The sequence below is a fragment of the Vicugna pacos genome, chromosome 2, assembly GCF_048564905.1.
Source record: "Vicugna pacos chromosome 2, VicPac4, whole genome shotgun sequence".
Taxonomy (NCBI): Eukaryota; Metazoa; Chordata; class Mammalia; order Artiodactyla; family Camelidae; genus Vicugna; species Vicugna pacos.
The window spans coordinates 20,506,237-20,522,550 of NC_132988.1; the positions used below are offsets into that span (position 1 = coordinate 20,506,237).

Consider the following 16,314-nt stretch of genomic DNA (forward strand, 5'->3'; position numbering starts at 1 on the left):
TTTAGACATTTCTATTTAGGTTTGTTTAGTTCTCATCTAATCTTAAAAAGAGCCAATCTGCATTTAAGATGTATGGATATAAATCTAAGATATTTTCCAGGACAAATGAGAGTGTGTCATTATCTAATTAGATTACACAGACGTATCTTTAGTAAGTCTAATATGGCATTTGGAGAATAGGCAATGCATGTACATCCAGCTGAATAATAAAACACTTAAACAACGGTGTAATTAAAAGCTACAGAATGAGTAGATTCTCCACAAGAATTTGCAGTACATTAAAATGGTGATTTTTGTAAGGCTTGAAGCCAGTTAAGTCAGATTCCACGTAAATATATGACTTCTACCACCTCCTGAAAGCAAGAAATTGCATGAAGGTAATCACAGATGAGCTGCCCCTGGAGAACTGTATTAACGACAACCTGATGAAATAAACATTTGGCATTTCGATGATCTCCTCAACCCCGAATCCTGGTTTCCAAAATTCCCTGTTTAATCCACTGGCATCCCCAACACAAACACAGAAAAGGGAAAAATCATCCCTATGATGTCTCACTGGTTTATCTTTTCAGCCCCAGGTTGGCTGAGCAGCCATCTTTCCTCACGTGTTGTCTGTGTGTTGGCTTTGTCGAACATTTCCTTGGCATCTTTACTTCGATAATTCAGAGTTGAAACCCTAGGCTTTCACAATTGCTGAATCCCATGGAAAAGCAGGTGGTGTGTTACCTTGTGAAAGAGGACCCGTTACAGTGTCTGGGAGAAACGATGCAGAAACTTGAGTTGTGCTGCACTTTAAGGAGAAAAAAAAATCTTATCATTTACTTTCTTTCTCTGTGTTCACCTTAGGGGGTGGATCTCAAGGGGAATGTATTCATATCTGGACCAGCTTATTATCCACATCTTTACCGTTATTGTCATTAGTAAGACCACGATGGGGTCCAAAATATCTTCCCTACTTTTCTCTTGGTAGAATCTGTCACATGATGTTGTTAGCAATTATTTTGGCAACAGCAGTGAAAAAAAAAATGAATATGGACAGGGCTCTCTTTAAAAAGAATTTATAATAGATGTTAGTTGCTGTTGCTGACTTGAGCCTATTGTGTGGTCAGAAATGCATCTTCTATAGGAGAAACACCTGGCATTAGTCGTGAGCCAGAGCTGAAAGTAGTGGGCTCATTTACACAGCTGGAGTGTGTGTGCAGAGCTGCTGAAATTGTATCTCTGCTATAGGGGAGAAGCATTTATAAAATGACAAAAGCATTCATCATTTATGGCCCACTGTTCAATATTTGAAGCATGAATACCATGCCTTTCTTTTATGTGAGGATGACAAAAATTTCCCCACTTTGATCCCAGCAAAATTTTGTGTTGAGAACATCATATCTAGTCTGTTTGTAACCGTGCAACAAATTTCATGGTAATTAAAAGTCAGGCCCTTTTTTTTGTTTCATTTTCTAAATGATACTCCCTTATATGTTATCTCAGGCTACAGAGTAGTTCTTGCTTTATGCATGGTAGGTATTCAGTAAGCAGTGCTGCTGGATCAAACTGCATTGTAAAATGGATCCCACTAGGTCTACATTGAGATCCTAATAAATATATACAATTTAGTATTAATGTCTGGAGATCTATGAATTTCAAAAGGTTAGAACCTATAGCATAAATGTTAGGAGACATTATGGAGAATTTCTTTTCTTGGTAGATCAAGTTGCCTAATTTTTTTTCGTTCACCCCAAACATTTTCCTTAAGAACCAGCTGCATTCCCACGGGGTCCTTGGATGTTTGTTGTGTATTGGGTGGTCAGAAGAGAATTCTATACCCCAGTAATCACACTGTCTTTGATTTCTACCTAAGTTATTTCAACAAAGTTTTGTATTTAGAACACAGTGAAGAGCATTAAAATGAAAATACTAAAATCAAAAGTTGAAGGACTAGTTTGGGATAACAAGTTAAATGAAGAATTTTATATTTTGAAATTTATTTAAAAATACAAATTTTCTAAAAAAAAAAAAGTTATTTTATAAATGACAAGAAAAATCCAAAGATTTTTAACCATGTTTTGGGTGATGCAGAGAGTCTGTGTAATCTTGAAGGAAAAAAAAAAAAAAAACAGAGGTTAAAAAGCAGTGTATATACTGACTGTAGATAAACCTAGTAATTGAATATTTACTTAGGTTACTAGGAAAAATTTGGATATTTCCCAGACTGAGTTTTTGTCTTACTGTAAAAGGATGTGTTTACTATGTTAGCTATATTAGAATTCCTGAGATCCCATAAATGGTTTACCTGACTGACAATATATTGAATTTCATACACACATTTTTCCTTCTCCAATTCTAGAGATATGACAATAGAGGATATGGTAAAATTCTTACATCTTTAAAATATTGTCACTCTAAAAATGAATGAAATGTCATAATTTATTTCATTGACTGGCTGTAATTTATTTTATTTCTGTTAAAAAATATATCTGATAAGGGCTAATATTCAAAATATATAAAGAACTCATACACATCAATACCAAAAATAACAATCTGATAAAAATGTGCAGAGGATCTGAAGAGACATCTTTCCAAGGACGACATACAGATATCCAACAGGTACATGAAAAGTTGTTCAACACAACTATTCATCAGAGAAATGCAAATCAGAATCACAATGAGTTATCACCTCACATCTGTTAGAATGGAAAATATCAAAAAGACAAGAAATAACAAGTGTTGTTGACAAGGATGTGAGAAAAGGGAACCCCTGTGCACTGTTAGTGGGAATGTAAATTGGTGCAGCCACTATGGAAAACAGTATGGAGGTTCCTCAGAAAACTGAAAATAGAACTACCGTGTGATCCAGCTATTCCACTTCTGGGTCTATATCCAAAGAAAATGAAAACACTAATTCAAAAAGATACATGCATCCCATTGTTCATAACAGCCTTATTTTCAAGAGCCACAACATGGAAATAACCTGTGACCACTGACAAATGGATAAAGAAAGTGTGGTGCATATATATATATATATATACACACACATACACACACACACACACACATATATATATGACTATTATTCATCCATAAAAATAATGAAATCTTGACATAACGAATCTATGATAACATGGATGGACCTTGAGGGCATTATGCTAAGTGAAATGTCAGACAGAGAAAGATAAATACTGTATGATCTCAATTATATGTGGAATCTACAAAACAAACAAAACATAACAAGCAAAAAAAGAACTCAGATTCAAAGGACAGATGGTGATTGCCAGAGATGGAGTCGGGGGAGGGGGTGGGTGGAATGGTGGAATGAGTGAAGGATGCCAAAAGATAAAAATTTTCAGTTATATAATAAATAAATTACAGGGATATGATGTACAGCATGATGACTATAATTAATATTACTATATTACACATTTGAAAGTTGCTAAGAGATTTTTAAAGTTCACAAGAGAAACTTGTGACTATGTATGGTGACAGATGTTGACAAGACTTATTTGGGTGATCATTTCACAATATATACAAATACTGAATCATTATGTTGTACATCTGAAACTAATATAATGATATATGTCAATTATACCTCATTAAAAAGAGAAAGAAAAGAAGTATAATTAGCCTCATATATGGATCTGTGATAGAAGCTGACTGACAAAACTTAGAGGTCATGTTTATGGCAAAAATATAACCTTTTTGGACAAGCAACTCTAGATTTAAAATACTGTCTCTAAACATCCTGGAGATATTCGACTGTCTTCTAGCTTCTATTAGTGCTTTGGAAAAGTGAACATTCTGGCTAATTCTTACGGGGGTAGATAAGTGTGCTGGGAACTTTGAATCTGGTCATTGGAGAATCAGATATTTGAAATCAAGATTTCTGATGCAGTATTAATTCTGATAATTCTAATGTCCAGACTGGACCTCTGAGAATGGGTGGTTGCAGGATGGATGAATAGATCCTCATTTTAATGTTCAGATATATGTATATATCTACTCAGGTAGTGAAAGAGATCAGTCTTATAGAAACCTAAAATGTTGAAAGGCTTTTTACCCTATGCATTGAGGAGACTTGAGCCACATACCAGGCTCCGCATTGCTTAGAGCTTTACATTCATTTCAACATCAAATTCTGTTTTTAATCAGCTTTCTTAGTAAACTGGAGCCAAACAGTCATAGATAACTTGACTGGTGATTGACCTGATATTTTGTTGTCCATTGTATTGCACAATATATCCATTGCCCAACAGCTATGGAAATAAAATCCTGCCCTGAAATTTAGGGCTTGGGAGTGCAATGGGAGTGCTGGCCTCATAGAAAAAACATCAAATATTATCTTAATAAATAGCCCAACACGTTTTCTTTAAATCTTTTAAATCCTTGATGACATGACCATGTTCCTTCTCCCCAAATCACTGCTCATGCACCCCAGATATTCAGTTTGTTCATAGCCCCCCGGCCTCTGATAATATATGGTTTCTGGAAAGTATGTTATTGATTCATTGGCACTAAATTATGCACAATATTTGAATTGCAGTAGATCTTAAGCCAAGGAATGAACCATTCTGACACTTAAGAAATAAATCACTTTTGTAGTAGGGTCATTTAAAACCCCTAAAATAACATATCAGTTGTCACCTACTATATAAGTGGGTAAAGTTGACTAACAGTGATTGGAAGAAATTCAGAAATATATGTTTTCAAAGGAGGTATGATATATAAATTCATATATTTTTATCTATATTTATAAATACATATGCTTCAAGAACATCTTTAGAAGAGAAAGGAGTTACTAGGTGGTAAATCAGAGAACAGTAGCCACATTTTTTATTTGGAGTTTAATGTATCATTTTTTAAATTTTATGAAGACTGTATGTCCTAGAACCTACTGAAACAAAGATGTAAGAGTAAACTCTTAGAAAATCAAATACCTTATGGATTATGATTTTAAATTTTTGATCAGATAAATAATTAGAACAGTACCCTGATTAATGATTTTGTTCATTGAACTTGATCTAAAGTGCGTATCTTTGTAATTTAACTATCAAGCTTTTATTTTTTTCATTTCCCAGTGTTAAAGAATCCAGTGTGTAAATTATATAGATTTCCCACATCTGACAATAAGTGGATGCGAATCCGGGAGCAGATGTCAGAGAGCATACTTTCTTTTCATATTCCTAAGGAATTGATCTCTCTTCAAATCAAAGAAGATTTGTGTAGGTAAGAGAAAATGATTTATGGTTGCCTCTTGCATTATTTATTTTTTTCTATAAAACGTGTTTTTTCTTTAAGTATGATAATAACATAAAAGTCTAGACCTGCATTGTCCAGTATGATGGTCATGAGCCCTGTATGGCTGTTAATCACTTGAAATGTGATTAATCCAATTTGAGATGTTCTGGAAGTGTAGAATACATACCAGATTTTGAATTCTTTGCACACAAACAAACAAAGACTGATTTCATAATGAAATGTTAACATTTTGGCTATATTGAAGTTACATACAATATATTGTTAATTTTATGTACTTTTCTTTGTACTTTTTACATATGACTATGAGAAACTTTTAAATTACATGTGTGACTCTCATTTATGGCTTGCATTATATTTCTGTTGTAAAACTTGGTATCTAGCCAATAATCTGAACTTCGAGCTTGCTTATAATCTGTGTGTCTTTACCTCATCTAATTTTGATTACTATTTCTATAGGAAATTCCTACTTGACTCTTCTTTGGATTATTCATCTGTAACAAGACTTTCAGATATTTGTTGTTCTAAAAACTCTTTGAGATGATTGATAAAGTGTGCTATGTGAAATGTACAGTATTGTTAATACAACAAAATTAAATCTGTTGCTATAGTACAACAGAAGGATTTGAGAGCTGATTGTTGATAAGAATATTTCTGAACCATGACTAATGAAACAATTTGTTTCTCTGCCTTATAAACCTCTAGTGACTAAAAATGCTGTTGTTATACCTCATTCATTATACTACAAATACTGTTAGGGCTCTAAAACTCAGAAAATTAGCAAATATTTTTGAGTTAACATTTTGTAATTGCTGAAATACAGCAGAGTGTGAAATGTACAAAAGTTGGTATTCCAACATATGCTCAAAAAGAGTTACCTGATAGCACTGTACCCCTGTGGTCTCTGCAGTCCGGAGGGATGCCATATTGACCTTAGCCAGTGAGCACACTCTGGACAGGGCAGTATTGACAATATTTGTTAGGACAGGAATGAGTGCACTAATGCTGTATGTCCAAGTGAGGGGGGAAAAAAAAGAAAACAAACAGAATCTGGATTTTAGGGGAAATCAGACAGAGAAAAAGATGATTCTAGTATTAATTAATATAATGTAATCATTAGATTATATTATAATATGTAATTAATATGATATAACATAATATAATAAATTAAATTGAGAATATAAGAATGGGACATCCTTCTGCAAAAGGACTTGATACATTTTTCTTGATTGGGGGGAAACTCCAGCCTAGACAGAGCTTTACTCTGAAGTTCTTTTCTCAGCCCCTTTTACCCCTCATCTTATGCAGATCCCAGAAAGTATGTTACTCGCCTCAGCCTTCCTCCCAACAGCACAATTTCAATAGATTTTCTCACCTTGTTTGATGAAGACTATGGGTGCTGTAGTGCTGTTTGTCTTTCAGTACTTGCAAAGAGTGCAAAATACTTCATTTGCACAATTGGAAATCTATCTTGAGGGAATTATTATCAATTATTTTAATTGTTAATTAATTATTATTAATTTTTTTTAAAGCTTGCCGTTTTTTCCTCCAAAAGAAAAAAAGAAGTTGCCAGGGCAACTTTATATCATGGTCATTTACATTGCTAAGGAACCAAAACAACTATTTTCTGAATCTTTGAAAGAAATATTAACTAAATTGTATCATTTTAGTTGGTGAAGAGCAATAAGTAAATGAGGAGCAAATATAAGTTGTCAGTAAGTCCCTTTTCATATTTTGTTCTGTGTAGAGCTTAATGACAGATGGAGATAGTTATGGATGGATAGAGAGGTAGCCAGTCAGACAGACAGGCAGGCAGACAGATAGATACAGATATACAGCATTTTCTTTTCTTTTTTAGGAAAGTCAGTAAATACAGTATGAACTTAGCTGTGTATCAGGATTCACAAAAACTTTTTCTTTTTTTGTTTTTTCTTTTTTTTTAAACTTTTTCTTAAAGGACTAAATAGTAAATACTTTACAAAATATTTTACAAAAGCGAGCTGTCCCCTCTTAATTACCAAGATGATGAATTTGCAAACATGATCAGTCCTTGACTTCTGTGAAGTCTGGATTTTGGAAATCCTACACTTTCATGATACATTGACCCTTTTAATCTCCCTTTTCAGCCTAGATGTAAACTTTTCTACTTAAGTTGGTGACCAAATGCAGTCCACTTCTCTGAGTTGATGTGTTACCATTTCTCTGTAGGAGTGCTTAGGGAATTATCTGAATATTTTGTTACATAGCTTCTCCCTTACCAAGGGAGTGGAAAGTGGAAAACTGAAAAGACTGCTGTGATTGATCTCAGCCTCATAAAATCACAGATAAAGATTTCCTAAATTTGACTATGGATTTAATTGTGAAAGAAAACAGCAGTTAAGGAAGGGAACTAAGAAAATATTAGGTGTGCTTATAATCACAACTGTATCTTAAAGACAAATTATTACTAGTGTTTCATTTTTTAACGTGGTAAGAATGAAATTCCAATTATGCATTTGAGTGTATTATTAGTTTTATCACATCTGGGCTTGATACGCACTTAAAAGTAAGTTAGCGCGAGTCTCTTGCAGGGACCACATGTGTGCATAGTTTTGCCTCTTTGCATAACGAATACCTTTATGTATAAACGAGGAAAATGTTATCCTTCTCAGCCGTGGAGTGTGTATGTTGGCAGGGACATAATGATGCAGCAGTTACTTTCCATCACTCATACACGGTGTCTGGCCTTGACCATAGCTGCCATCTAACAATTCTCTTGCTGTTAGTTTCTTAGTCTCTTAGTTAATATGACATTAGACTCAATGGGAACTACTTATATTACATTTGAGGTTGTACACACACAAAGTCTTAGGGTTTTGATAGCATTTAAATTCTTTAGGGGCTCCTTTTGATTGACCTAAGCATTAAATACCTTCTGCGTTCAAGTTCAGATACATAACAGCTTTTGCATTGGTTGTGAGGTGTTTTTACAGTACTACAGTTTGAATTTTATATTATGGTTTATGTCCAAAATAATCACAAGCAGGAAATCCTAGAAATCAATTTATGTTTACTGCTGTGAAGAAAGGCTTATATTGTGCTTAGCAGTTTTCTGATTCTTTGCTCCTGGAACCATATTTTACAAATATATAAAATGTATGGTGAATTTTTTTTCTAGAAAAATGATATATACTCACTATAGAAAACAGTGAAAATACAGAAAATATAAAAAAGAAAAAGGAAAATCACTCTAAACCCACCACCCAGAAGAAATATGGTGTCTTTATGTTCTACATCTACTCTTAATCTTCATGAGCCTCTCAATGGGAAGCAGAGTTTTGGTCCCATGACTCTCCCACCCTGGTATCATGTTTAATTTCTAGAAGGAAAATAGACTAGAAATACACTAAACTATTAGTAATATGCACACTAACATTAGCAATGATTATTTCTGGATGGTGGACTTAGAACAGTAACTGGGTTATTATGGAGTAAGTATAATGGAAAGGGAAGGAGAGAGATATGTTGAAGATGGCTCAGAGATGCTAAATACATCAAGGGGTGTGTGTGTGTGTGTGTGTGTGTGTGTGTGTGTGTGTGCTTGTGCTTATATGCATCTTTGCCTGTTTTAATAATGCCTCAAGCTTTAACTTCTTTCAGCTTGGGTTGCACACAGACAAGTTATGTAGGTCTCGCCAAACTACCACCTATACAATTTTTATAGCTTGTTTTCGTGTTGCTACATGCTTTGTTTATGTTGAGTGTTTTCTTCAGATTTTGCACTACTTCAGAGGTTAGCTGTGCTTAGTCTACATTGAAATATTAGTTAATTGGTAAAATGATGGAACTTGTGGAGTTGAAGCTTCATGACAGCTCTACACATGGTAATAAATGACCGTATGCAAACATATGTTTAAATGGGAGACTTTGGGAAGCCATAGTGTGTTTGGGTTTATCAAAAAAGTATACTTTTCTACCTTATAAGATGATGGAAACCTATTATGGCACAAAAAGTTTTAAAGAAATGAACTTTCATATTTCAGTGAAAATGAACCCCATGGTCCGTAAAACACCCCAGGAAAAAATTAGTTTGATTAATATCCTCCTTCATTTCTTCCCTATACCTGTTTTTCTTCCTTGGTCCCAAAGGTGGGGAAGGAGAGAAATTTTCTGGCATATAATTTTGGGAGTCTAAGAAGAAAGGATAAGAATATTTTATAACAGTTAACTTTAAGGAGTTCTTAGGTTTTATAAGACATATAAAAATTTGTGTGTGTCATGCAGAAGAACAGTCTTGTAAATAAAATATTAAAAATATGAACCAAATACTTTAGTAGGGAAAATGTGATAGGATTTTGGGACACACAAACTCTAAAAGTTTTCTTAGCATTTCTTTGAGAGAATGTACATGCTTTGTCTTAGATGATTTGTGTTTGTAACCATTGTACATATACTAAATTCATAGTGATAAAATGTTATGTCAGTGAAGACAGACACTTTTGTTTAGTGTTATATATTTCAAATATTCTATATTTATTTTTAGAGCTCTGGTACAGACTGTGAACATTGTATCTATCTATATCTTAAATCTGTTTCTTGAGCATAGTATATTCTTATATATTCGAAAGATGGTCAGTAAGATACATTGAAATCCCAGGTTGAAAGCTTACTTGCCGAACTGAGTACCATTTTAGAGACATGTTCTACGTGCTTACTTAAATATTATCATATACTGTTAAATTGGTTTTCTAACACTGTACCTAGTTTAAGAGAAATGCAGAAGATACTCAATTTTCTAACCTTGCACCTTATCTTAAAGCATTTTTTGACTCTTACATTAAAAAATATTCATTATATTTCAAGCTGATTATGCTACAAGTGCCATTTTAGAAGTGTTCAAAGTATATATTAGAAATTATAAACTAGAACTAGGGTATATTCAGATAAATTCTACTTCAAAAATGTCCTCACTATGCAGAAGGATATACGGTAGGATTTTACTACATAGAGAGTCAGCCTGTCCACTTAACGTGGTGTGATGACATTCTCAAATATAATTTATGTACTTTTTTTCCAAAATTTGTTTAGCACCAGACAAGGTTCCCCCTTTGCACAGCCTACAGGCAAGCAAGGGCTCCCATCTACCTATGTTTCCAACCTCATCTTACGCCTTATTTATTGTGGCCTGGCTGAAGCAATGACTTTCGAGTCATCTGTTGATATTTGCATACTTAGATGAAATAAAGACACACTGAAAATCTTTACTGACCTTCAAGAAACATTGACTAGTGGGAAAAGTGATAGGGAGCCAGCTATTCTATTTAGATCTCATATAGATCGAATGAGCCTCAAACCGATGACTCTCATGGCTGTTTTTATAATGTTGTCTGTCCTACTTGGTTTCTCTTTGTGCTTCTTCTGTCTCTCTTGCTTGCTTTCTCTGAGGAAAATCTTAAGTCCTCAAGATCCAAAAACTGATGCATAAGAAATATCACATCAGGACTCCACTGTTGACTCATACCTGATTAGTGTTATTTCTTCTGTTCATTTTTCTTCATGCAATGTTGATGCACAGTTGGAATACCATGCAGTATTTTATTTATCATGGAAAATGCATTTGCCTTACCAACTCCCAGTATTGAGGGCAGATGCTATGTGCCGTTAAGTTCCTCATTATGGATTCTTGGTATCATTTAATGAGAGATCCTGTAGAGCGCTTAGCATCACCAAGCTGGCAGTAGAAATATGTGTTTTATTTTGATCTTTGGTTATTACAGTATCCCCACAGGAACAAATAAAGAAAAGCTCATTCAGAAGCATATTCGGCTATTGTGCCAAGATTCTTTATTTCAAATGGATAAAATAGGAAAGAGTGTGTGTTGTGATGATAAAAACACAGCATTGGAATAATTATCAATCTGAGTTCGAAACCTCTGTATTTGCCATTTGATACATACGTATAATTTATAGAAAATTACTTAATATCTCAATTTTCTTTTTTTTTAACTTTTTAGATAATAACTTTATCATTTATCCTGCAGGACTACTGTAGTAATTAACTGAACAATCAGGAGACTTTAGCACTTATGACTATGGGATTTGGTGTGTGTTTGTGTAAGTGCACCTCTGGGGTTGAAACCTGGCTCCCCAACTCCACTTAATAGCTATGTGCTGTGGCACAATTTACATTAAGTATTCTAACCTTCAGTTTCCTCGACTGTAAAGAGGTTATTAAATAATAAGTACAGATGGTTATTTTGAGGTTTAAAATGAGCTGTTGATGAAAAATGCCTGGTACATACATACATACATACATAGGCCTCTCATGTGCAGAAACCACTCTTACCACTTCTGTAAAGAATCATATTACAGAGTAGACACTCAGTATATGAAAACTATTATTGTTGTTTTTCACTTTAGCTGAGTGTTGGTAGTCTTTCAGACACAAAACCAAGCCTATAATGTATTTCAATTTCCTTTAGTTTGCTAACCTAGCATATGCCTCATAGGTATGTTTACCATATGATGTCACAGATTTCCTGTGGGCAGAAAAGTGGCCTGGGCATGTCTTCTCCCACAAAGCTGATGTGCTTAGAGCTGAGACTGATTTGGGGATGATAGTCAGGTTCAGATTAGTTAGAGCCTTCTGGGACCCAGAAAAGAAAGAACTTGTCGATTTTCTTATTGTGTTATTCCTGGAATCTAGCATAATACCTGGCATAAAATAAGCACTCAGGAATGTACTCTTTTCCCAAGAACAACTGAAATTGTGAGAAGAGAATGACATGATTACATTTAGAAAAGGGAAGGCAAAAGTGGAGGGATAAAACAATTCAGGGTATATTGTGGTCACCTAGGTTAATAATGATGGTGCCTGAGACCACAGTGGGGTGTGGGGGAAATGGGGAAATGTACAAATGTTTGGGATTTTTTTAGGGAACTAAACTCAGCAGGGTTTGTTGATGGATTATGTTTGGAGATAATGTGTTCAGGATAACTTAAGCATCCTGACCTACATGACTGAAAAGATAAGTATAATTCATTGATGGAGGAAATAGTCAGCAAGCACAAGGAGGTTTAGAAGGAAAAAGGACCCTCTTTGGCTGTTAGTTGAACCAGCTAGGTCTGTGCTATTGAATACGGAAGCTATTTGCCCCATATGGCTATTGCAAGTTAAGTTAAAACTTGTTAAAATTAAATGAAATTAAAAATTTAGTTTCTCCATCACCTCAGTCACATTGTAAGTGCTCAATAGTCACATACAACTAATTAATTTAATTATCCTAATTAAAAGTGCAGCTTTGGAAAATTTCCATCATCACAGAGAGTTCTGCTGCACAGCACTGATCTAGGGTAACCATCAGTGGCATCTCTAAATTTAAAAAGGAGAACTCCAGTAACATAAACTCCTCCTTTCTTCCTGCCCATTGGAATTTAATGTAAAGAAGGAGAAGGTTGACATCAAGCTTTACCCTTGTTAGCAAAAGACAGAAATGTTTTGTTGTTGATTTTTGTTCCCGCAAGTTGATAATATCAAGATACATGTTCTTGCTGTGATTTCTAGTGAGAATGAGATTGTGTTACATTTCTAATGGAGAATCTATCTAGCCTAGTAGTTTAAAGCATGGACACCCTGGACAAACCTCCTGGGCTTAATACCAGCTCTGCTACTTACTATCTGGATGACTTTGGGTAACTTACTTATCTTCCTGGTGTCTCAATTTCCTTATTTGTAAAATAAGGGTGATAATAATAACACCTACTTCTCTGGGCTGTTATGCATAGCAAATGAGTGAATATACGTCAAGTTCTTATAGTACCTGGCATGAATAAGCATTAGAAGCATTACATAAATATTTGTTAAATGAATAGAAAATACATAACGTTTTGTTTTGTTGTTTGACATCCCAACCATTATGTTAGCCAAGGCTGTCTGGTAAGGGCACACTTGAGCCAAATATTTGCACTGGCTCTCTGTTGACCTGGGTGGAAGTTACATTCATATGAATCCCTTGGTCAAGAGATTCCAATCTTGTCCTCCTATTCAGGGATACTTTCTTAAAAGAAATCATACTCTCCAGGAACTGATATAAAAAAGAACAAAATTTGCAGCCATGTGACCTATGTACAAGTCTTGATTCTGCCACTTCCTAACAATGTGGCATTGAACAAGTCACTCTACTTTCACTTACATTCTTCTCATTTGTCTAGAGCAGCGTCATTCCGTAGAACTTTCCATGATGATGGAAATGTTCTATACTATACTGCCTTGTATGACAGCCATGTGGTTATTGAGCACTTAAATTGTGCCCAGTGTGACTGAATTTTTAATTTTGTTTAGTACAGCTCTGGAACCAGTATATCTGAGGATTGTTTTGAGACCAAAGAGACACCTATGCACAAGTAACCTTAATTACCTGGAAAGACTTTTGGTGTCCACCAGAGAGCTCTACTGCCAAGCGCTTTGCAGAGTTTCTTGAACTCCATCTACCCGTGAAACTGAACTGGGTGACACCTGTACTCCAGGTCCAGGGCTGGGGATTCAAAGGGGAAATACCCACAGATGTTTGCACTTTCTAAAAGTATGGGCAGGACTAATGAAAAGTGATGATAGTGTGAGCATACGTTCTTGTTTTACTAGCCTTTCAGGTGCAGTTAGTAATTTTTAAGGCCATCCCGAATGATAAGTCATGTATTAATATAGGTGGATTTAGGAGGAACTTCATATAACATGCCATCACCTTAAAGCATAAGTAGAACACTGAGCTGTAAGATATTTTGAAAAACGTCCATGTTTGACAAACTTTGAAGGATAAATAAGACATTATTTAGAAGTAAATCAGCACCAAATTATCTTTATCAGGAACAGCAAATAAAATCTCAGGACAGACTAAGACATGCTTATCATTCCTCATTTTTTTTCTAGTTTGGTTACCTAGAATTAAATTACAGAATCTCCCTATTTATCAGATACAAACAGGTTTCATGACAACAACTAGATCCTGTGGTTGCTGGGTTCCAATTCTTAGTCTTTGCATATAAACTTGAAACCTTGGGTGTAGAGTACAACAGCTGCTTATTTTAATGTCAATTGAAAAATCAGTGAATGACCATTCAGAATATCCAGTCATTTTTCAGTGAAATAGTGGCCCATGAATTGCAACATTAGTCACATTGTCATTTACAAAAATCCATTAAAAAAAAAAGCCTGTGATTTATGGATGCAGCTTTTATCCCTCTGTGGGTTAAAGCATGGATAGTTTGAACTGTGGGTTGAAAATACTGTGAAACTTGACATGTAGTTGAAATTTGTTCAGTTTTATGGTGTCACCTGACCACTTAACAAAATGAAGCCACCCACCAATCATTTATGTAGTCTCTTCTCCATTGACTATTTAGTATTTAATTTTTTTCTCATTTCTTTTTTTATGTAAATTTTTTATGACTTCTTTCCAGTTTGCTTTAAGGTCTACTCTTGTTTAATGAATGAAAGTAGTTTGGCCATTAAATTTGTCACCCATGTACACCCACATGTAGTTTTAGAGTGTAATAACTACCAAAAGGCTCTTTGTAAATTGTGTGACTATTTTTATTCTATACAGTGGTATTGTACAGCTCATTGTGGGAAAATATTTCTATTTACTTAGATAATAACAATTTCTAATAACATTTTAATGTCTTTCTTACTGGGCTGTATCTTTTAGGAGATAAACTTTTATTAGGCTATTTGGTCTTACTACAGTCTTGTAAGTGAATTAACTGTTATTCTTGGGCACTCTTTCTTACAATAATTACTATTCATAATTTCAGAAATTTTTGACTTTACATAACCAGATTTTTTTTAAGTTGATTACTCTAGGTTTACACTTTTAATAAAATAGGTGCTCAAAGGTGGAGCTTTGGCCTCAGAACTAGAGATATTATTTCTTTTGTATGTTCCTTAGACAAGCAGAGCATCTCTGTGGTCATTTTTCTTTTGAAGATGTCAGCAGGGTATTTGTAAGATGTGATGGGAGGGATAAAAGGTTGTGAAAGAGCCTAAACTATATGCTAGATATTTCCATCTCAAATCCCTCCCCGCCAACTTCTTTTACACCAAACAGAGGGAAATCTTTGTGATGGAACATCTACATAGTGTATTACTCAGGATTCTCTAGAAACACAAAACCAGTAGTGTGTTGTGTGTGTGTGTGTGTGTGTGTGTGTGTGAAGACTCAGTCTGACACCTTCAGGGTTAGTCAGCAAGTGGAGACCCAGAAGAGGCTATCCTGTAGTTCTACTCCAAAGGTCAGCAGGCTTGAGACCCAGGGAAAGCCAGAGTTTCAGTTCAAGCTCAGTCTGACAGGAGAAGTTCTCTTTTATTCAGGAGAGAGTCAGCCTTTCTGCTGTGTTTGAGTCTTCAACTGATTGGATGAGGCCCACCCAGCATAGGTAGGGCAATCTGCTTCACTCAGCCTATTGATTTAAGTGTTAACCTCATCCAAAAACACCCTCACAGAAACATTTACAACCACATTTGACCAAATATCTGGACACTTTGTGGTCTAGCCAAGTTGACACATAAAATTAACCACCACAGTAAGAAATGCCACATGAAGGTACATATTCAGAGCTTTCTCTATCCCTAAGGAAGACTTGCCCAAACTAGGGCTACAGACCTAGACCATGTAAGGTTAGAGGACCCAACAGTGACTCATGTATCTATTGCCTGTATCCATTTTAACTGGAGCAGAGCTCAGCATTCTACTTTGGGGTTAGTTTATATTCTGACTTTATCTCGAATTTCAGGAAAATCTAAGAACATCAGTCTGCAAGCAAACCTTTTATTTATTCAGTCAACAAGCCTATGTAACACTTTCTATGGACTGAGAACTGTGGCAGGACAAAATGATGACTAAGACAAGTCCCTGCAACTCACAGACTCAGAGCAAATTTTCCCTATGTTGGAATTTTCCCCCTTGAATACATCATCAGTAGGTTTTAAAACTATCTTTTAAATGGAAGCTTTAAATAAATGCTAAACTTTCTTCTCTTTTATCTATGTTCTATTTTGGTAGTCTCAAACCTAGTTTTATTTTTTAACAGCAGGAA

General features: G+C 34.9%; 1 protein-coding gene across 5 annotated transcripts in view; it reads left to right on the forward strand.

The window, feature by feature from the left end:
* The window catches only part of INPP4B (inositol polyphosphate-4-phosphatase type II B), a 659,032-nt gene that overhangs the window by 488,535 nt on the left and 154,183 nt on the right, over positions 1-16,314 (forward strand). For all 5 annotated transcript variants that reach the window (XM_072976523.1, XM_072976505.1, XM_031692309.2 and 2 more), the window contains one exon: positions 5,067-5,214. In XM_072976523.1, the coding sequence (XP_072832624.1) occupies positions 5,067-5,214 (148 nt within the window). The remainder of the gene's footprint in view (positions 1-5,066; positions 5,215-16,314) is intronic.